This window comes from Haliotis rubra, unplaced genomic scaffold (assembly GCF_003918875.1).
Source record: "Haliotis rubra isolate DU_JTF1 unplaced genomic scaffold, ASM391887v1 Scf134, whole genome shotgun sequence".
Taxonomy (NCBI): Eukaryota; Metazoa; Mollusca; class Gastropoda; order Lepetellida; family Haliotidae; genus Haliotis; species Haliotis rubra.
Window position 1 is genome coordinate 1178188 of NW_025765270.1, and position 23229 is coordinate 1201416.

Sequence of the window (23229 nt, forward strand, 5' to 3'; positions counted from 1 at the left end):
ATGAAAGTGTGGACATTTTACTTCCACATGAGTGAGTGAGTTAATTTTGATGCCGCACTCAGCAATATTCCAGCTGTATGGTGGCGGTCTGTAAATAATCGAGTGTAGACCAGACAATCTAGTGATCAACAGCATGAGCATTGATCTATGCAATTTGGATATGATGACATGTCTCAACCAAGTCACCCACTCACACTCACTCACTCACTCACTCACTCATGGTAGTGAAACCGTGAGTTTGTAAAATGCGAATGATCAGCATCACGTGTTGCTTTTCTTTAACACCAAGTTGGCGCTGTCACTGTTCCAGGTATTGTCACACTGAACTCACTCCCCACTTTAGTATGCCACTTTAGTGCGTGATATTGCTGGAATATTGCTGAAACTGAAACAAATATATCCAATAAATCCCATGCAAGTCTAGAATATGGCAAGTCTAGAGGAAAGTCTCAGGGCTCCTTTTCATTATATATATATATATATTTATTACGAACTGTTTATCTGTAAAAAATGTTGATTTCAGAGACTAGTTGTTAGACTATCACTACTTGTGTCGTAAGCCTATCATGATTGTGGACGTCTTAGTAAGTCAGTTCATGCTAGGCTGACTGCCAGACATCCAGGGCCTGGTATGTTAACAGCAAGTGCCGCCTTCCTTGTACATCATATGTAAGCCACTACATATCAGTAATGGGGAAAGCAAGGACCTTCTAATGGCCACCAGACTGTCCGAAATATTAGTTGTGGTGTTGAGTTTCTGCTGTACACATTCCCATCATTACAAGGTCACATAACCCAGTTGATGACCATGTTTATCCCTCGATATCCAAAGTTCATCAACTCCCTGAGGAGATTCCTGCCTGAGTAAATATGGGGAAGATTATTATCCCCAATCAGAGGCAGTCTGACGAGTGTTGTAGGAAGGCTACAAGATCAAATGCTTGTTTGACCTTCTCCAAGAATCAGCAGGATGTTGTGTGTGGACTGACTTGTATGTGTACCGGTTTACTTGCTCTCTTTGATGGATGATATTATATCGGTGTTAAAAGACTCTCTGCCGAATCTTCCCTGCTCCTTGCTCGCCTTGGACGCCTGCAGGTGTACTGTACAGCAACCCAGCTTGTGATGGATACACCAGATTTAACGGAGAACCATCTTAGTGGGGTATTCCCAGACATTCCTGTCAAAGTGAAAACACATTCTTACGCTACCTTCTTCAACAGATGTTGACATACATACATCATATTCTCTTCTATATATTAATATATAGTATTGTTGTTTTCAGGACCTTAACAATCAGATTTTCATTGAAAGAAGAGAGCTTTTGAGATCTAAACATATATTGAAATCTTAACTGTCTTTCAAATAAAAATTAATGTCATTGATCTGAAGTCTGTTAATTGTGAGTTCAACATTAGATGAAAATCAGTCATTCCAGCCTTGAACTTTGAGTTTGCTTCACACCTGAAGGATAATGTCATCTGTAATTTGAGTAATTGTAACAGCGTCGGAATCCAAATTGTGAATTAATAGTGTTAATTATCAATAAGTATGTCTTTAAGATGCTTTAACATGACTAATGGGGACTGTTGGTGGTATCCTGTAGGCTGTGGTACAGTCAGACCTGTAATATGTCTACTGTAGGCCATGCTACAGTCAGACCTGTAATATGGCTACTGTAGGCCGTGCTACAGTCAGACCTGTAATATGGCTACTGTAGGCCGTGCTACAGTCAGACCTGTAATATGTCTACTGTAGGCCGTGCTACAGTCAGACCTGTAATATGGCTACTGTAGGCCGTGCTACAGTCAGACCTGTAATATGGCTACTGTAGGCCGTGCTACAGTCAGACCTGTAATATGGCTACTGTAGGCCATGCTACAGTCAGACCTGTAATATGTCTACTGTATACCATGCTACAGTCGGACATGTAATATGTCTACTGCTACAGTCAGACCTGTATATGGCTACTGTAGGCCATGCTACAGTCAGACCTGTAATATGGCTACTGTAGGCCAGACATGTAATATGTAGGCCATGCGCTACAGTCAGACCTGTATGGCTATGTATGCCATGCTACTGTAATAGGCCGTGCCATGCTACAGTCAGACCTGTAATATGGCTACTGTAGGCCGTGTAATATGCTACAGTCAGACCTGTAATATGGCTACTGTAGGCGTGGTACAGTGCTACAGTCAGACCTGTAATGTAATATGGCTACAGTCAGACCTGTAATATATGGCTACTGTAGGCCGTGCTACAGTCAGACCTGTAATATGGCTGCTACAGTCAGACTGTGCTACAGTCAGACCTGTAATATGGCTACTGTAGGCTGTGCTACAGTCAGACCTGTAATATGGCTACTGTAGGCCATGCTACAGTCAGACCTGTAATATGACCTGTAATATGTCTACTGTAGGCCATGCTACAGTCAGACCTGTAATATGGCTACTGTAGGGCTACAGTCAGATTCTGTAATACAGTAGGCCATGCTACAGTCAGACCTGTAATATGCTACTACTGTAGACCATAGCTACAGCTCAGTCAGACCTGTAATATGGCTACTGTAGGCCATGCTACAGTCAGACCTGTAATATGGCTACTGTAGGCCATGCTACAGTCAGACCTGTAATATGGCTACTGTAGGCTGTGCTACAGTCAGACCTGTAATATGGCTACTGTAGGCCATGCTACAGTCAGACCTGTAATATGGCTACTGTAGGCGTGCTACAGTCAGACCTGTAATATGGCTACTGTAGGCATGCTACAGTGCTACTGTACAGTCAGTCAGACCTGTAATATGGCTACTGTAGGCATGCTACAGTCAGACCTGTAATATGGCTACTGTAGGCCATGCTACAGTCAGACCTGTAATATATGGCAGTACCTGTATGGCTACTGTGTGCTACAGTCAGACCTGTAATATGGCTACTGTAGGCCGTGCTACAGTCAGACCTGTAATATGGCTACTGTAGGCTGTGCTACAGTCAGACCTGTAATATGGCTACTGTAGGCTATGCTACAGTCAGACCTGTAATATGGCTACTGTAGGCCATGCTACAGTCAGACCTGTAATATGGCTACTGTAGGCTATGCTACAGTCAGACCTGTAATATGGCTACTGTAGGCTATGCTACAGTCAGACCTGTGATATGGCTACTGTATGGCTACTGTAGGCCATGCATGCTACAGATTACTGTAGGCCATGCTACAGTCAGACCTGTAATATGGCTACTGTAGGCTGTGCTACAGTCAGACCTGTAATATGGCTACTGTAGGCTATGCTACAGTCAGACCTGTAATATGGCTACTGTAGGCCATGCTACAGATTACTGTAGGCCGTGCTACAGTCAGACCTGTAATATGGCTACTGTAGGCCATGTTACAGTCAGACCTGTAATATGGCTACTGTAGGCCATGCTACAGTCGGACCTGTATTATGGCTACTGTAGGCGTGCTACAGTCAGACCTGTAATATGGCTACTGTAGGCTGGCACATCTGGAAATTCTGGAACGTAAAAGCTGACTGTCAGAGTAGAAGCGGCAACGGTTGCTTTATGATTGTTTTATTGGCCATTGCAGTGAAGGTGGGGATCTTGCTCCTTTTCTAAACATGCCTTGCTTTAAGGTAGGGGGATTTGCTACTTTCTGCTGGCATATTAACAAGGGTTACAGGCTTTTTTTGTTTACTTGATCACAAGTTGTTCAAGAATTTGAATTGATGTGTAATTTGTAGCTGGTCAGAATGTATGTGGAGTGGTTGATTGGAGTGAACGACATCGGAACACATAAATCCAATGTTACTTCTGGCTAGCACTGGGGTGCTGCAAGGTAGAGTAGATTGTTATGATCTCTTTTATTTGGCTTTGCAGATTAAGGAGTGAAATATCAATGGTGGAGTAGCCTGATGCTGTGCTAAACTTCAGATTTTAACTTTACTGAGTTTGTCATACTGTGAGTTTGTGAGAGGGCATCTTCGTCCTGCCATTTCAGTATTTCAAATTATATTCTGAAGTGCCAATATTTAACAATTCCATATCTTTTTTATTCGTAGAAGCTTCACATGTGAGACTTTTACAACAGTTTTACAAAGTGTTAATAATTTTTGTTTTGAATGTTGAAAGACAAGCTTTGTTTGGGTAATTCTTTATGTGACATAGAATCTGATGACACCATATTTCAAAACTTCATATGCAGCTTCTGGTATTTCATCTGTTGTATGCCTCTGTGTAGATACAGATGAGCAAATGTTGAGAAAATACCATTACTTTTCTGAAGTCTTCTGTTGTGGCCTGATTATAGTTGTGGCCTGGTGTTAGTAGGATCGTTATTCTGTATTATGTTGAAATAAGAAAATTGCAATCTGTGCAGTATAATGGTCATTGTTCTTGTCATGGTTGGGGGGTGGGTGGGGTAGCTTAGTGGTTACAGTGTTTGCTCGTCACGCTGAAGGCCTGAGTTTGATTCCCCACATGGGTACAATGTGTGAAGCCCATTTCTGGTGTCCTCAGCCATGATATTGCTGGAATATTGCTACAAGTGGCGTAAAACCAAACTCACTCACTCACGCGTGTCATGGTTGACATTTTTAGAGGTAATGAGAAAAATATACAATGTTGATGTATTATTCCTGCAGTATGCTGATTGCTATATGATAAACATAATTAAAACATGTATAGTAATTATTGTATTTTCACCATCAGTATACCAGAGGGAGTCATTATTGTAGTATACAAAGTTTCACCATCAGTATTTAGGTTTGCTACCAGAGGGTTCTTCAATAACAGTGGAAACCTCCTATCCGCTTAACTAAACATTTCCTGTCCCGGCAAATTTCTTCATTAATTATCACTATTAGAGTATACGGAAAGTAAACAATACCCTGCTAAAGCTGGAAGTTGGTTAAGGTGGTAAAGTGGATCAGGGGTGTAGTCTGTCATCCAACTGCCATTGGGTTGGGCCAGCCCTGTGTGGTTGGCAGGTTCTTCAATCAGTCTACTTGAAATTTTACTTTTCAGGTTTACATTATTTCAGTGTGGTGTGTCTTGTACAAGTATGTATGTTTACATACACTATGATCGCAGGATATCTAAACATGTAGAATTGCACTATATACTATGTAGTTCATTATATGGTTCAATTTTGAGGTATTTTTACAAGTTTTTTCTTTTCTTTTCCAGGAACATGGGTGACCTTTGGAGGCCAGGTGTCAGAAGAGGTATGTTCCTTGTCTTGTCTTATTTATAACCAAAGTTCTCTGTGCAGGGCCAGAGTGCCCCTATGTGTCATGAAATATTTATGTGTTTGTGTCCCGAAATATTTATCTGATCTGATAGATCTGCACTTACTGGTCCTGAAAACGTGAATATGACAAGTAAACAGTATCCTTGCAGAGTTACATCCCTTACTCGTACATGGATCCACATATCTCTCAGTACATGTTCATGGGATTGAGGAAGTACGGTTTTCTTTGGCTTTCCTACAATTTTATTCAAAGTAGCGTTACAACACTCACTCTGGAACTGATCCTTGTGTCTTGTAGCTTTCACCAAATGTTCCACAAAATATCTGCATTCTGTTTTGAGCTGATGGGTGTGATGCAACTTACATGCTCATCAAAGTAAACTAGACCATCACCCGCCTGAAAACATGTCATAGCACTATATCCTGGAGGTGGGGGCTCTTTGTTAAATCATTGCCGCATCATGCTGAAACCCAGGGTACTTTGTGTTAAGCCAATCTCTGGTGTTCCCTGCCACGGTATAGCTGGAATATATTGCTAAGAGCTGTATAACTCACTCACTCACTCACTCACTCACTCACTCACTCACTCACTCACTCACTCACTCACTCACTCACTCACTCACTCTCACTCACTCACTCACTCACTCACTCACTCACTCACTCACTCACTCACTCACTCACTCACTCACTCACTCACTCACTCACTCACTCACTCACTCACTCACTCACTCACTCGTAAGTCTGCGCTGAAGTAAATATATGCCCATGTCACTCAGGTTATGTGTTGTAAAAAAAGTTGATAATTTCGCAATTTGATTTCTATTAAATTATGATTTCCTGGAGACTTAAACAAGTTTGTGATGCATCTTTGCTGTGTCTGAGCTGGTCTTCTGTTGGTGAAACCAATCAACCTTTGTTTGTTGCATCTGGGGTCCATTGCAATACAGAATACAATGTTGACCAGCTGGTAGGCAAATAGTTTCATCATACAGGACTTGATCAGATTGTTGTGTCAGACAGAGACGTGAAATCAATACGAATCGGAGGAAATGAGTGTGAAGGGAAGTGTTTTCTTTTGTCAAGTTGTCATGGAGGCCAGTCAATGCCTATTGCTTGGAATATGTCAAGTGTGATTTCATTTCATTCCTTTCTATGTATCCACATTTACGCCCACGTCATCGCCGACAGCCACATCGACGCCCACACCAACACCCACTCCCATCCACACACTCACTCACCCACTGTCTTCATGCCATATTCAGGTAGATACCGTCTGTCTGTTCACTCCTTGTATTGTGCCATGCGCACAAACATCAATATGCCTTCCAAAGTAGGTAGTACAGTCAATATCTTACATCAATGTATGTGGTAGGGCTTAATCTCGAAGTTACAACATTCAGCCTGTCCATGTTGCTGTTGTTGCTGCTGTTGCTGCCTCCAGATCTCCATAGCGTACATGTTGTCAACTTGTGCTCGTTATTCTGTCTCACTCAAACATTCATACAGTGGCGATTTAATGGGAAATAGTTATATAATGTTTTAAACAACTATTTTAAACGTACAAATTTGAAGACATCTTAAGGGACCGTGGAGAGGGGGAAGGGGAATGATCTTTATGGAAAAGCATGTACAATGTGAATGACCCCCCATAGTTTGCTATGTTACGTAAAAAGAGTGTTCTTTTGGATTTGAGAAGGTTTGCAAGTTTTGACAGATTTGGCCATTGTAGAAATTGATTTGGGATAAAAATGAATCTTTCGGAAATGAAGGCTTCATGTTTAAAAAGATAATGGAACTCATCTGCTACTGCTGTGAGCTGCCGAGAGGGCAAAGTCGCACTTCTCTGGGTACCCCAGTAGCCAGTCTCAACCGGTAGGTTGACCCCCCTGCATGTCATATACAAAATGAATGAGCATTGTGTTACTATACAGACAGTCTGATGGTGTAGGCACATGTCATCAAACATGGGCCTGTCTAGCTGGATGGTAAGTTTGTGTCAAGACATACAAGGCTCATTACAAACCAGACCCAAACCCCGTACACTACGCAATGTGAACTCTTAATGCAATGTGAACTCTTCTTTGCAAGAGAATGAGCAATTTTTGTGAGCCATGAGACACATTCACAAAGAGTTTGGGCACAAAGAGGCAAACTGATTGTCACAAATTGTATAAAAGCGTGTGGATCAGCCCTGACACCAGGTGTTCACAAAGAGTCAAGCGTGTCCTACCCTAATAATTTTCACCTGCTGCCCACACAATTTCCCATGTATCCAACTAAGACATGTGTTTCTGAGAGTCAGGGGCCACAAAATGCGTTTTGGCGATTTGTTTTGTGCATCACGAATACACTGGCAATCGTTATCAAGCACATTTACATCAAATATGATGGAAATGTCCAAACCTATTTATATAGCCAATAGCAAAATGGCTGATCCTCTTAGTCATTTCATGAAATGACTGAAATTTTTAGTCATTTCATGAAATGACTGATTTTACAATCTGACTGTATCATATATAAAGATTATCATATTACTGAAACATTCTGAATAACTGTACATGTAATGATACATGTAACATAATCCATTATTCATACATTAATGAGATTTACTTGTAGGCATCAATTGGTTATATAACCCGGAACTGGGGGATATTGACAGGACGGCTACTGATCAGTGGTTCAAGTCTGTATTGTGTTGGCAATCAATACATCAACTACTGTATTCTATTGTGTTCTGTTGCTCCCCGTGAGACCTGGTCAGAAGTGCTGGCATAGGGTGGGATCAGGGTAGCTTATCTTGATTAGCTAGGCCATAGTATATCATATTTAAGATTTCATCCCTGTTCCACTACCTTGCTTCCATCAGACTACCAAACACCTCCCATCTTACTACCAAACACCTCCCATCTTTCTACCAAACACCTCCCATCTTTCTAGCAAACACCTCCATCACTACATCTTACCAAACACCTCCCATCTTACTACCAAACACCCATCTTACCCACACCTATTGCTAAACACACACCCTACACAACTACTCCACATATACTGTGCTGTACACAACTACAGACATATACTGTGTTAAACCTCCCAGACCTTTGTTTCCTGGGGACTTTCCGGGACAGGCCAGTCCAGTGCCTGTATTCCCCTCACTGGAGATAATCAGTGATGACCTGGGCTAGATGTGGTCTGGCATTGTCATTTAGCAGTGCATATTTCCTGCTGATAAATCTACCTAATGGCAAAATGATAATGTGCAAAAGTCCGTCAACATATTGCTGGCCAGTCAAATGTCCATTAACAATAACCAAATCAGTTGGCCTGTCCTGCGTGGCAGCTTCCCACACCATGACACCTCCATCCAGTACTGATCATGACAGCATTAACTGCCATTTCAGAATCAGAGGCAATTCAATGATTTGTCTGTAAACATGGTGTAATGGTATTTCCTCACATCTGGTCTGGTTTTGTCTGGCACACCCCAGTGTTTACTGCCTATGGTATGGTGTTGGATTCACACCCATCACAGGATGTGGTGCTTGCCAGCTGGGTTTTCGATACAGATGTTGAAATTAACCTTCTTGTGATTTCACAGAATCTTTGCAGATCACAAGAGCAAATAGGAATCTATTGAGTAGTGCAGTTGATGTGTTGAGATAATCTTTTATGTTGTTTTTTTCCTTTTTTCCACTCTGTTGGTTTGACCAGTCTATCAATTCATCTGCCATGTGTTTTCCCTGTCCAGAGCATCACTCCTACACTGCTGGATGTTTGTTGTTGAAACTTGACATACAGATCAGTTCAGCCTTTGATCGTTTAGAATTTTGTATATTTTATGTTATATATATTTTTGTTTATGCCGAAAAGTTGGACTTTTGATGTTGAAAATATAGTTTGAGCTCGTTCATGGAGCAAAACTAAAAACCATATATTTCTGGATGAAGCTTGCGATAAAGATCAGTCTAGTTTTGAACAGATGTCTGTTAATGATTCGGGATATTGGAAAGTACAGAGCAGTATTATTTTCTGTTTCACTGAACTGGAGGTATCCAATGGCAATGATCCAAAAGGGTATGTAGCTAGACTACACTCGTGAATGATACCAGACAGGGTGGATATGTCCTCTCCCGAGGACTCTAGCTTTGGCCTGCCACATCCAGGTCTCGGTGCAACTCTACCTGTCTCACAGCTCTTGCCCCACAGTTGAGAAATTACAAATTTTGATTTGCCAAATATCGATGTCTCCCTTTCTATCGAACACATAATTAACTGTTTTGTCTGTTCAACGAGATAGCTATTTTTGCATGTACAGAGCTCAGTTGCACTAGTGAACTGTGAGTTCCCCTTTTGGTACACACACTCTGGCATCTTTGATCATCTGCATCTTGTGGTTTAAATGAAAGATGTGAAATTTCATTGTTATAGATGCACACCTCAATACCAGTTACTTTCAAATCATTACCTTCCTTGCTTTTTGTCTTAGTATTTCTGGGGCGGTGGGGTAGCCTAGTGGTTAAAGCGTTGGCTCGTCACGCCAAAGACCCGGGTTCAAATCCCCACATGGGTACAATGTGTGAAGCCCATTTCTTGTGTTCCCCCGCCGTGATGTAGCTGGAATATTGCTAAAAGCGGCGTAAAACCAATCTCAGTCAGTCGGTCAGTCGGTCAGTCTTAGTATTTCTGACCACACTAGTTTGTGGGGGTAGCCTAGTGGTTAAAGCGTTCGCTCGTTACACAGGAGACTTGGGTTCGATTCTCCACATGGGTATATTTCTGACCACATGGGGGGTATATTTCTAAAGCGTTTCCCGTTACACAGGAGACTTGGGTTCGATTCTCCACATGGGTATATTTCTGGTGTCCCCCAACGTAATATTGCTACAATATTGCTAAAAGCGGCGTAAAACTAAACTCACTCACTCTGACCACACAGTAAACATAATTCACTTTCATCAGGCCTCACCTCCTTGGGAGTTACATCTGTCAGGTGCTATGATTGTTTCACATCATAACCTGCATAGTTACATCTTTAGTAAGCTGTTTTTCATTACAAGAAACCCCAAATAAAACCTCCCCAAGTAAGTAATTGAAAAATATGTGTGAGGTAATTACAGATCTTCGATAATTTCTTACTTTTCCATTTGAGCATTAAGTTACTTTGAAGTAGATTTCAATGAAATCCAAGAATCAGGGTTTTTCCATTCCGCTGTACAGGTAATTGGGGAAGCATGCCAGTTTAAATCTCCACACATGGTTCCTCACACTGTGTGTCTTTCATGTTTAGACTTTCGTTTTGAAGAGAAAATTCCCAATTTGTAAGCTAGTCCATGTGTCATCCATATGAGATTAACTTCGAAGATTTAATTGGCGCCATTTGCTTGGTGCATTCCTTAGTTACCTATTTCTCTGTTTAGGTTGATGGGTTGTTTATTGATGGTCTGATTGCTGGAGCCATCATGATGTCATTGTGACATCACAGTGTGACAGGTGCTCATGCTGTCAGCCACTGGTTAGCTGTGATGTGGTATACGGCACTATAACAGCTGGTTTTGTTATTGTATGTATGACAGTGTCGCAGTTCAGTAGGATGACTCTCAACTCTGATGAGATATATAGGACACACTTTAACAGGTAATGATACTTTGTTGATTTTCTTTCCTTAGGTTGCAGAAGAGCTCCTCACCCTGGCCTACGAAAGTGGAATCAACCTGTTTGACACAGCAGAGGTGTATGCTGCGGGAAAGTGAGTATGCCTTGTGTCGTGTGTGAAGGAAGGGTGGTACAGTTCTCAAGTTGTATCCAGATTGTGCTTTATAGGCTTTACACAATGAATGAACCTTCATCTAGAGGATTTGTAATTACTCCTAAACTACTTGTTTGAATTTCATCCAAACTTTCCACAAATAAAAGGCAGAGGGCTTTTGATTTAAATGTTTAGGATCTTTTTAACACATCATTCAAGATGTGTGGGTACTGTAACTGATGTGATTGACCTGGGCCTAGATTTTCGAAGCTCTCTTAGCGCTAAGATAGTCGTAAGTGCCATACATTAACATTAACTTACGACTATCTTAGCGCTAAGAGAGCTTCGAAAATCTAGGCCCAGGTTGCTAGGGCATCTTAAGGAGATTCATGAGCACAGGAATTATAATATTCGCTAAATCAGCAAACACTGCCTGATGACAATGATACACTGGGAATTAAATAAAGTATATCATTTTGAAATTAAAAAATGTTTCAGTTGAAATGGATTAAAAGAACATAGGCTGTAGAAAATTGAATGCACAAGTTACACACAGAATGTATAGGAAAGCAAAGACACGGTATTATACGAAGATGTCTCAGTAGCCTTCTTCTCATGTAACGTTAATGTGGTGTCACAGGTCGAGTATGTCATAAATTCAACACTGTAGAAGCAGTAGAAGACAAGATTTCATTACAGTGTCTATTGGATTAATGGGTAATAAATGGTAAAGCTGGAAACCATTACGGGAATGATGATGGTAACGGTACTATAATGGCGCTAAGGCTTTGACAGGCATGGGTGTTATTCCTGATGATCAACTTATCTCACAGGACAAACGTTTAGAATATAAATAATCAATTCTATGAGATGAATCCAAACTTGATTAATAACATCCCTCCAGACACTGATGATGCTGTTGCACAGTCTTAGTTTCTTAAGTGTAGTTTTTTTTAATCCTGCTGATGTAGAGGAAAGATGACCTTGACAGGCGAGAAAAGTTGTCACTAGTTTGATGGGTTCCATCAGGATGAAGCTGTGAAACACAGTTGAGATTCTGCTGCGAGTGGGAGGAAATAATTGTCTTTCAGTTGAGGTGGGCGAAAGGGCAAGAGTGAAGAAAAGGACAAGAATTGTGTTGGATTAAAGATATTTTCATTTGATTATCTTAATGTTCTTTTGTTTTTATAGGAAACTGAAACTGAAAGTCAATCCTGAAATTATTGTTGAATTCATATTTTTTGCCACCTGTAATGAGTCTAATTAAGTAAATGAATATGTGAGGTGAGGTGAAATTGGGTTTTACGTTGTGCTTGAGAATATTTTTCCGCTCATATGACGACGTGCATGCGTGTGTATGTGTATGTATGTGGCTGCTTGTACTAGCACAGACTTTAGCTGGTTTTATAGTGCTAGCCCACTGAGATACCATGCCGCAGTGAAGCATGAATACCCCACTCAGACTCATTATACTGACTCCGAGCCAACCAGTCCTTGTTGTACCCATTAATGCCGAGCGCCAGGCAGGGACCAACAGGTACCATATTTTAACGTCTTTTGGTATGATGCGGTCGGGGATTGAACCTGCGACCTTCTGCTCTCCGGGCGGATGCAAAACAAGAGAGACAACTTGCAGAAGCTGTGCAATACAAACTTTGTTTGCATGCAAGTCAAGACTGTTGCTTCATCATTATTCAGAGATAATGTCTGTTTCACACAAGAGGCTCAATGAACTACAAGCTTCAGTCTGAAATTAGTACCAGGAAGTTGATCCTTGCAGAGTTGTGGCCCTTAGGTGTGCCAGTGACCAAGGATCATGGGTTTGAATCCTACATTCTAGGTTTGTCTGCACCATACTTATACTAATGGTTTCACCAGCGTGGTAAACGTTCCAGACCTGCTTCACGTCAGCCATGGCTCCCACATCAGGCTAACTGTTGTACTGTAACTGAAATGCTCTTCAAAACAGTTTTAAACAAAAAAATGACTCACTTCTTCTCAGCCAAAATGTTAAGATCAAGAGGACAACAAAATAGACAGTGTTCAATGAAAGTCAGTTTTACAAATTGAAATTTTTGATATATTGTTAACCTTCAACAACAGGTTTTGATTAATTTTGGAAAATATATTTCATTTTTTTTTAAAACTATGTGCAAGAAAATCAATTGTATTTTTTTCATTTTATGAACTTAGTGTCCCAAATATTGAATTTAAATTATAAACAAAATGGAATGTTAAATTTGAAATTTTGTTTCAATATCATCTTCAGAATAGCCAAGTAGCAATCTTGATGGGTTAAAAGGATTTTTAAAAGTGATCTGAGACCTATGGATACCGTTTTCTCAATTAGGTCATAGTAATAGTATTGAGAATGATTGACTTATATTCACAGTGTTCAAACACATACATTTTTCATCGGAAATCTTGTATTAACACATATGTCAAATACACAAAAACACAACTTGCTTGGTTATATAATGCATCATCCCTCAGTACCCAGACCAAAATACCAGAAAGTCATTTATAGGAAAAAAGTAGGTTATCAGTATTCTGGAGTAATAAGAAGAAACAGATGCTGATCTCCTGACAGTAACAGCCAAAAATACCCACAGTTAATCTGGCAGTCCCAGGAGTCTTCCGCACTTAAAGGGGGAGTATGTGGTGTACCTTGAAAGGGGAGTATGTGGTGTACCTTGAAAGTACCATACCAGGAGTTGTACCTCCAGGAAACATCCACAGTTAAAGGGGGAGTATGTGGTGGGGAGAAACACATACACCCTGAAGCTGGCAGTCCGAGGAGACTAACTAGAATTTATTGTAAGCAGTTTTAAACGCAACTCATACACTCTTTTATTGGCTGTAAAATAAAGATGAATCGCATTGTACAAATTATGCAGACACTCATGGCAAGTACAGAAACAAATATATCACCTAATAGATTTTGACAGTTAAAGATGTTACACAGTAATAATGATATTGAGGCATAATATCAAATATAAAATAGCGATGGAACGTACACAGAGAGAATGCATCTAGAGTCTTTATAACATGGTGTGTATTAAACAGACGATAAAGGCTGAACAGTCATGAGGTGGCTAGGGAAACATTACTTTATCATGGATAAAGAATTCATCTCCAGTAACCCATGCTTCTTGTAAGAGGTGACTCACGGCGGGGGTGGTGGAACATGCTGACTTGGTTGGTTAACACATGTCCCAATTGTGTAGATCAATGTTCATGCTGTTAATCACTGGATTGTTTGGTCCAGACTTTAGAGACTGAAGCCATATAGCTGGAATATTGCTGAGAGCAGCGTGAAACAACAAATAAAAAGCCCAACCTGATTATGTCGCCCTCGGAGTTGCTCTTGGGCACATGGGCTGGCAATACTACTGTATTGTTATGTCAGCACAGACAGCAGCTCAGGAGGCAGTTGTCATCATCTCGATATCACAAGCAGAATGCCTTCTAATGTCTTGACCAGTGGGTACTGGAGAGTGAAGAGCCCCTTTAATTGTTACCAATGTAGGTTGATGTTCTCAAGACAGGAGGTAGCCAGTAGTATTTGGGACCTAGAAATAGACCGTGAGATAGATCTTGATGTGAGTGCCTCAGACAGTCTGTCTGTTTTGTTTAGAATCTTGGCTGCCTCTGCTGTTTGCTTTGGGGTATTTCTTAAGATTCACGTTTATACAGACAAGGGAACTTCGATGAGAAATGTGTCAAAATATTGATAGCAGCTAATAAGGTGTAAGGGGCAGTGTAGATACATTGATAAGTGATGTGTTAAATGCTGCTGATATGTTTAACATGCTGCTATAATTGAATAGCTCATGAAATAATTAGCTTCAGGATTGATGAGTGAATTTACATGACTATTAATTATAATTATTATCATTTTATTTGTGCAAGATGTGCTCTATTCACAAGTCCATAACAGTATTTAGGCCTAAGCTATATATATTTCTGGAACTCATCGCATCTGAGGAGAGCCTCATCAGGAACAGTTTGTTATTTCTGTGGATAGGACAAATACAACAAAAGCCAGTTGAGATTTCAGGATTAGGAAATCATGGGTACAGCATAAAGACCTTTGTATATTTTTAGAAAGTACTGATAATAATCATTTGTCGGTAGACAGTTAAGACTTGCTGAGTTCCACTGTAGATGATGGATGGTTGTGACGGATGGTTGTGATGGTAGCCAGGCTGCTCCCAGCAGTAATTCACTGTACAGGGCATGTTTGATAAGTTCTGAGCCTGGCACAGACAAGGACATGAAGCTGGCTGAGAGAGCCTTGAAGATGAGCCTCTTCCTGGCTGGCCTGACACTTCAGCTACACCAGAAATAATCCAGAGAATCCTCTAGGATCAACTGAGTGTCATGCTGCTTGGTCAGGGGATTTTCTCAGGATAGTGTACACTCCAGTATCACAGAAACTTTGGTGATGAAGAAAGTCGTTTGGTTCTGAAGCTCCTGGCATATGATAAAAAACACATCAGGTACAAGATAGTTCTGTTTGAAGCTACATCAGAAAGGTTCATGCAACAGTTTATGACTTTCAATAACAAAAGTGTATCAAAGTCGAATGGGATAAGGATGAAAATTATACCATGTTAATGTCCATAAACCAAATCTTCAATGTGAGACTCAGTACTCATCCATCACCCATTGAAGGTGACAGCTGTGTGTGGTTATTTCAAGTAGTAAACCACTGAGGGCAATATTATACCTCATGTGCGGAGTTATGATAGGTGTAGTAGAGTTATCTACCTTTAGTACATTGTCAGCCATGACAGAATCAGTGTAAAGTAGTGTGTGATGTTACATTTGAAAATGTTTGTCAGCTACACAATAGTATAATTGATATGATTCCCCAGAAATCTCATATTGATGAATATATAAATTGCCCACATACTTCGCTTGTAGGTCAAATTGCTATATGATTTACTCATTGGGTTGTCTCCATTATAAGGTTTGAGGTTACCAGAATATATTTCTTAAAAGTCCTTTAGGCTGGAAGTGATATTTCTCCCAGTCTCCATGGGTTATTCCGTGTACAAGCAGAGGGTTCATTCAGTATTTGTGTCAGATGACAAGAAATATGGCATTGTATTCCATCAGAATACAAATGCTATACTGTAGTTTTTACATATGGCTGCAATTAATAATGGTTCAATAGTTGATCCACTACCAATGTAAAAACTGCAGCAAAAGGTGAGAAATGGTATGAAAAGTGTTCAACTGTCATGCTTTTCAAGTCAAAGATTTAGATGCTTGTGAATGCCTTGATGTTCTAACAGTGCAGGTCACTATACTTTATTATGCTGTTGCAATGTTATGCGGTATGCTACACCCCGGTGTTGTGTTGTGTTGTGTTGTGCACTGAATGTTGTACTATGATTGCAGGGAGGAAGAGCAGGTGTTCTCTAGGTCAGTCAGTCAACTCTCATTCTCATTCAGCTAATCAACTCACCGACTTTAATAAACTCTCTCTAGTCTTTCCTGCAATCTCACCTGCTTAAGTCAATTGTCTCTGATCTGTCTGTGACATCACCCTCTTTAGTCAACTCTCTCTAATCTTTCCTGCAATCTCACCTGCTTAAGTCAATTGTCTCTGATCTATCTGTGACATCACCCTCTTTAGTCAACTCTCTCTGACCTTTCCTGCAACCTCACCCTCTTTAACCAGCCGTCTCTGATATTTCTTACAATCTCACTGTCTGTGGCCAGTTCACTCTCTTCCCACTCTCTTTCTCTTGTAAACTCTCTTGAGACTTTCCTACAAATCCACTGTCTCTAGTCAACTCACAGCCATGCAGTCACACTTTCTGTAGATGTCAAAGTCTTTAGTCAACTCACCATCCCATAATCTCAGTCTTCAGTCAACTCACCATCCTACAATCTCAGTCTTCAGTCAACTCACTATCCCACAATCTCGGTCTTCAATCAACTCACCATCCCACAATCTCAGTCTTCAGTCAACTCACCATCCCACCATCTCAGTCTTTAGTCAACTCACCATCCCACAATCTCGGTCTTCAGTCAACTCACCATCCTACAATCTCAGTCCAGTCAACTCACCATCCTACAATCTTGGTCTTCAGTCAACTCACCATCCTACAATCTCAGTCTTTAGTCAACTGACCATCCCACAATCTCGGTTTTCACTCAACTCACCATCCTACAATCTCAGTCTTCAGTCAACTCACCATCCTACAATCTCAGTCTTCAGTCAACTCACCATCCCACAATCTCAGTCTTCAGTCAACTCACCATCCCACAATCTCAGTCTTCAGTCAACTCACCATCCCACAATCTCAGTCTTCAGTCAACTCACCATCCCACAATCTCAGTCTTCAGTCAACTCACCATCCCACAATCTCAGTCTTCAATCTACTCACCATCCCACAATCTCAGTCTCTAGTCAACTCACCATCCCACAATCTCAGTCTTCAGTCAACTCACCATCCCACAATCTCAGTCTTCAGTCAACTCACCATCCCACAATCTCAGTCTTCAATCTACTCACCATCCCACAATCTCAGTCTTTAGTCAACTCACCATCCTACAATCTCAGTCTTCAATCTACTCACCATCCCACAATCTCAGTCTTTAGTCAACTCACCATCCTACAATCTCAGTCTTTAGTCAACTCACCATCCCACAATCTCAGTCTTTAGTCAACTCACTGTCCTGCAATCTCACTGTGTGTAGTCAACTCAAGTCTCTAGTCAACTCCTATCAGACCTTCCTGTAATCACTGTCTACATTCTGTATCTTATAGTTGGGGGTATGAGTGGCCAAGGCTTGTGTCCCTTAACCAAGATTGGAGCTGTTTGGTTCCAACCCAAGATTTCACTGCCCGACCAGCACCTAGGTTTATCAGCACCAGACCCTTGTTTACTGATTTACCCAGAGCAGACGACATGTATGACCTGGGCCACTTGCCTCTAATTAATACTGCATCCTTTCAGATATATATAGACACTTTTCAAATTCAAATATTGCAACAGTTTTCAACTTTTTGCACATGCCATGTCATTCAGTGTCTCTGGAGGACCTTGATGTTTACAGCCTCTGTCCTGTCTCTTCATACCTCGAACCGCTTTGGGAAATGTTCAAAAGGGTTCATATGGAACATTAGAATAAATTCCCTGATGGAGAATACTACTGACCAGTGCATGTGGTCCCATCTTTTGTCACTTCATGAAATACACAATATTCATGGCTCAACTGGATATTCTTGCTTCGTGGGAATCACATCCAGCCGCAGTTAATACACACAGATGCCTTGAACAGGTTATAAAAATATACAAGTTAATTTTGAAAACTCTTCATGAAAGAGAATATTTGATGTATTTTGGCTAAGGATGCTATTAGTTTGAGATGGTCCCTCAGAGGTATTGTTCTCCGACAATGGACATATATATCAGTCAGCTGGGAAATGTACTCCAGTTCTCCAATACTCCTTCATATGGTGTCTTCATCATGGACAACATCAATATCACTGTTATCATGTGGAATATTCGTTCATTATCAAAGATCAATCTGTCTCTTGTGATATTCAGATCAGCTAATCCGTACATGATTGATCGATTTCTGCAACATACAAGCTTTGCTGGTGAAGGTGTCATGTAGATCAAAGGTTTACACTTCAAAGAATATTGCTTGTGATGCCAAATCAATTTTAGATTGAACAATTATTTCTGCTTTACACCACTAAAATGCTCTCTGAATATAATGATCATCATTTATCACAGTGGAGATCAGGCTTCACCTTTTCATCCATAAATACATAAAACGTTTGGGAATCTGTGACCCAATTGTCTAAGGTACCGCAATTCACTATACAGTGTTACTTCCCTTAGCTGTACAAGGAGCCTATGGTCTAACATGTTTATCAGTTTGTCAGTACAATGTTATGGTAAAAGTGGTAATGTCTAAGACCTGCATCTCTTTGGTCTTTTATTCCCCAATATTGAACAAACTTTATGGATAATGACTTGTTTATTTTGTGAGTGTGATGTTTCGATACAGAATTTGAAATTCCTGCTTGACAGTTGTTCAAGAATCTGTATCAAAATGGGGGCCGTAGGGTAGCCTAATGGTTAAAGTGTTCGCTCGTCACGCCGAAGACCCGGGTTCGAATCCCCACATGGGTACAATGTGTGAAGCCCATTTCTGGTGTCCCCCTGCCGTGATGTTGCTGGAATATTGCTAAAAGCGGCGTAAAACCAAACTCAGTCAGTCAGTCAGTATATCAAAATGTCGACTTCATGAAATAAAGAAACTGTTAAGCATAAAGTTTGTTCAATATTGTACGTCCCAACTTCTAAAATGCCACTCAAACAAGTTTTATCCCCATCAGGCTGACATGGTTATGTCTATAATTATGTAAAAGAACTACCTCCTGTTCAAAGCAAATAGAAAACTGAACCTCCTGATTTTCACCTGTTAGTTAACGAGATGGAGCTTCCTGAAACAGGTTTATTAATAGAATAAAACATACATTGGATGTGTCGCTTCCCCTGAATGGCATGCCCAAACAGCTGTCCTGGTTCCTCCTCTACGCAGATCAGTTTTCGGGAAGTTACTTGCTTGCTGTTTTCTCACGATATTTTACTCTTACAGTTCATTGGTGTGTTCACCTCTTCACACAAAACTGCTTTGCACTTCCTCACCTCTGTAGAGGCATGATGGCTATGCTGATAGTGAAACCATTGTGATATAGTGGAGTCTTCGATGTATTTATGTTATAAAGACAGACTAACTATGTGTCACAGGCTTGCATGATATTTAGTTACATCTTTTCAGCACATAATTTAGTGTTTGGTTTTGTAGGTTATGGCACCCACTGTCCTTTGGATAAATATGTAGGCACGATACAGACATTCTCATGAGAATGCCTCTTGGTGCCTGTTGGTTTAACTGACCTTCACATAAACAACACAACCCTGAAAAATATAATTACAAGTATTTGGGCAACTTTTAGGGTACTGACTATAATTCCTTCCTATCTGTTTGGAAGACTACCATTCTGCTGATTCTGAAAAAGATGAATGCACGTTCCCCAGACTATTCATCACTGTTCTTCTCTGGGGGTCCAACTGTCATAAACACACAACATACAGACTTTTTTTATAGAGATGTGTGATCTGTAACTGCACGCTTCAGGGGTGGTGGGGTAGCCTAGTGGTTAAAGCTTTCGTTTGTGACGCCGAAGACACAGGTTTGATTCCCCTCATGGAATATTGCTAAAACGACACTCACTCTCTGCACTCTTCAACATTCAACAGAGTTTGCTATCTATTGTCACTGTTAGCCTAGTGAAGCCCATTTCTGGTGTCGCCGCCGTGATATTACTGGAATATTGCTAAAAACGGAGTAAAACTAAACTCACTCACTGTTAGCCTTGAAGTGGTGCTCAGTGTTATATTGTACAGTTACATCTATTGTGATAGTGTTTTATATAACTGTTGTACTTTAACCCTAGTGTTAGTGCCTACTAGTGTATGTATTACTGTCCATTGCTCCGTTTGTAATATTGTGTACTGTGGTATGATTTGTTGAGGGTGTATATATACATCTGTCAAACACAACAGTACTGACGGAGTGTAAAACTAGCGTGCCACATTTGGTTTTGTAGAATTGTGTCCCTTTTACCAGGATCTGGTGATAATAGGTCAAAATCTCTGAGTCAGATCTGTTGTGATCCTGCGATTGTCAGTACCAAAATGGTCAGCTGGCAGGCTGTGATACAACCAAATCAGTTGCAGCATCAAACCTAACTCACTCACTAACTCTGAGCTTGTCTCTTGCAGGGCAGAAAATACTCTAGGAAACATTCTGAAGAAGAAGAGCTGGAGGTATGATATTTGTCTCCTTGACAATTGTAACAAGAGTATGGCAATATATTGGTACAGTATATATTGTTGGGTTAGTATCGTCTGTTATTAAATTAAGGAGTATGAAGTTATTGTTCCGCATGTGTCCACAAGAAATGGTTTAATGACCATTTACTATTTCAGCCTCTGCAGCTCTGTGTATATAGGGGGAGATGAGGTAGCCTAGTGGTTAAAGCGTTTGCTCGTCATTGCTGAAGACCATTGTGTATGCAGGAGGGGTTTGATTGCCCACATGAGTACTATGTGTGAAGCCCATTTCTGGTGTCCCCTAAACATAACATACTCCGTGATATTGCTGGAATATTTGCAAAAATAATAAAGTTGTTTAAAACCATACTCAGTCATTGTGTATGCAGGAGGTTGGTGACTCATCTGAGTTTTGTGTTTCAGGAGATCGAGTTACATTCTGTCCACAAAGATCTACTGGGGAGGGAAGTAAGTTGTCATTATTTGCTAATAATTGACTATCTGATTGGCCAGTCACAGTCTTCTAAGTCCAGTACACGACAGCCAACCTGTGCAGACATCTTGATGTGATCAGTTTCTAAAACCTATACAGGTCAACTTAACTGTGCAGAAATCATGACTTAGTATCAGACGTTATGTCATCTGCTTGTAATGTTGTAACAGACCCTGTTTTACTTTCTCACCAAGATCAGTGGAGGCTACATAACACTGATATTGTCATACAGACAGATTCCACCCTCTTTTTCAACTTGTGAACACACATCCATAATTGGTAGTGTGTAAAAAGCTGGATTTAATGAGCTATACAACCCTCGACCTCTGATATTGTGGTGTGCAAGTCCGTTCACTTTTCAAATCCCTGCTCCCTGCAGTTGACACATGAAACACAAAGTGAAAAGTTTCCATGTAAATCTGGAAAAACGTTAAGCATCACTTTTGTGTTTTGTGTTCTTAACTGTATCTTTCGAATGTCCATGAACAATATTGATATCACTTTCCCCTTAGTCTAAGTTACCAATGATCCCAGTTCCCATGTAATAGTTATAAAGCAAGACATGGTTTCATACTGACCAATCTAATGGTTTGAATATGAATTATTCTATCCAAGCATTGCTTTTCTGAAGTTTCCTGTTTCATAAAAGTAAAGTGTTTTATTTAAAGGAAACTTATGAATACAGAAGGGAAATAACTCTGCAGTTGCTTTTCTTTGAGTGTTGTCAGGGTGGCCTCCCCTTTTTAACTTCTGATATTGCACATAGCCTTCGATGATAACATGCTGATTTGGTTATTAATGTAATGTTGACAATGGTTCACTTGTCTTGTTGATGTTATAAATGGCAAATGTAGGTCCTCCCTTTTTAGAAATCCTGGATTTGTCCCAGCTCTGATTACTGCTCTTTTAAGCATTAAAGCTCTGCATTTTGCTATTGTCATCAGTACCAATACACAATACGAAACCATTCCAGCATAACCAGCATGGTAGGGCCTACAAAACATTAAACTCTCTCCATCACTGCTCATATTCAGTGTGTATTTCCAGGGCGGAGACAGAGAAAGGACTTTCACGGAAACACATCGTTGAAGGTAAAGTTGAAGAGGCGGTCTAGCTACGTGGATAAAGTATTCCCCGTGTGACCCAGTGTCAGTTCACAGTTTGGGTGTCTGTGAAAATATTCTTCTGTGCAAGTTATCAATTAATTGTAATGGATGCATTGATTCAGTGATGGCATTGGAGGGGTTCCTTGAGTTTCACAGTATGTGTCACAGATTGATGTATGTATGACATGGTGATCACCGTGAGTGATGTGCTGTTGCCAGGTCTGAAGGGCTCTCTGGAGAGGCTGCAGCAGGACTATGTGGATATTGTGTTCGCCAACAAGCCAGACTCACATACGCCAATGGAAGGTAAAGATGAATTTGTTTCTGGAGCATGTTTCATGTGTCTGACTGATCACACAGACATTCATTGTGTGAACAGGACTCGGTCTTTCATTGTTTCAGGCTGTACACCAGACATAGACACGTACCCCAGACAGAGACACGTACCCCAGACAGAGACACGTACCCCACACAGAGACACGTACCCCAGACAGAGACACGTACCCCAGACAAGCCTTGAGTTAGTGGGAACGTTAACATTACACAAACTAATGGGTTGAACAGAGAAGTGCAACTCGGCCCCCACCCCAGTCCATCAACCGTGGCATAAAACAACATTTGCTCACTTTTAAAGTCTCTCCTTTAGGCCTAATGTTACAGGACCTAAACTGGAAATAAATTTAGGTTTAGGTCCTTGAAGAGCCTCCAGTTTGTCATTTGAGATTTGTATATGCCATAAAACAACATTGCCTCACATTACCTACTCAT

The 23229-nt window shown here is 40.6% G+C and overlaps 1 protein-coding gene across 12 annotated transcripts in view; it reads left to right on the forward strand.

Annotated features, from left to right (window-relative positions):
* The window catches only part of LOC124267811 (voltage-gated potassium channel subunit beta-2-like), a 161405-nt gene that overhangs the window by 97504 nt on the left and 40672 nt on the right, over positions 1 to 23229 (forward strand). For 10 of the 12 annotated variants that reach the window (XR_006896132.1, XM_046702800.1, XM_046702806.1 and 7 more), the window contains 7 exons: positions 5181 to 5218; positions 10908 to 10987; positions 16397 to 16420; positions 20812 to 20856; positions 21286 to 21330; positions 22403 to 22446; positions 22681 to 22767. Coding sequence is in view for 11 of the 12 variants with exons in the window: in XM_046702800.1 (XP_046558756.1) it covers positions 5181 to 5218; positions 10908 to 10987; positions 16397 to 16420; positions 20812 to 20856; positions 21286 to 21330; positions 22403 to 22446; positions 22681 to 22767 (363 nt within the window). In the remaining variant the exon portion in view is untranslated. The remainder of the gene's footprint in view (positions 1 to 5180; positions 5219 to 10907; positions 10988 to 16396; positions 16421 to 20811; positions 20857 to 21285; positions 21331 to 22402; positions 22447 to 22680; positions 22768 to 23229) is intronic. The other 2 variants (XM_046702802.1, XM_046702810.1) reach the window with 1 other exon arrangement.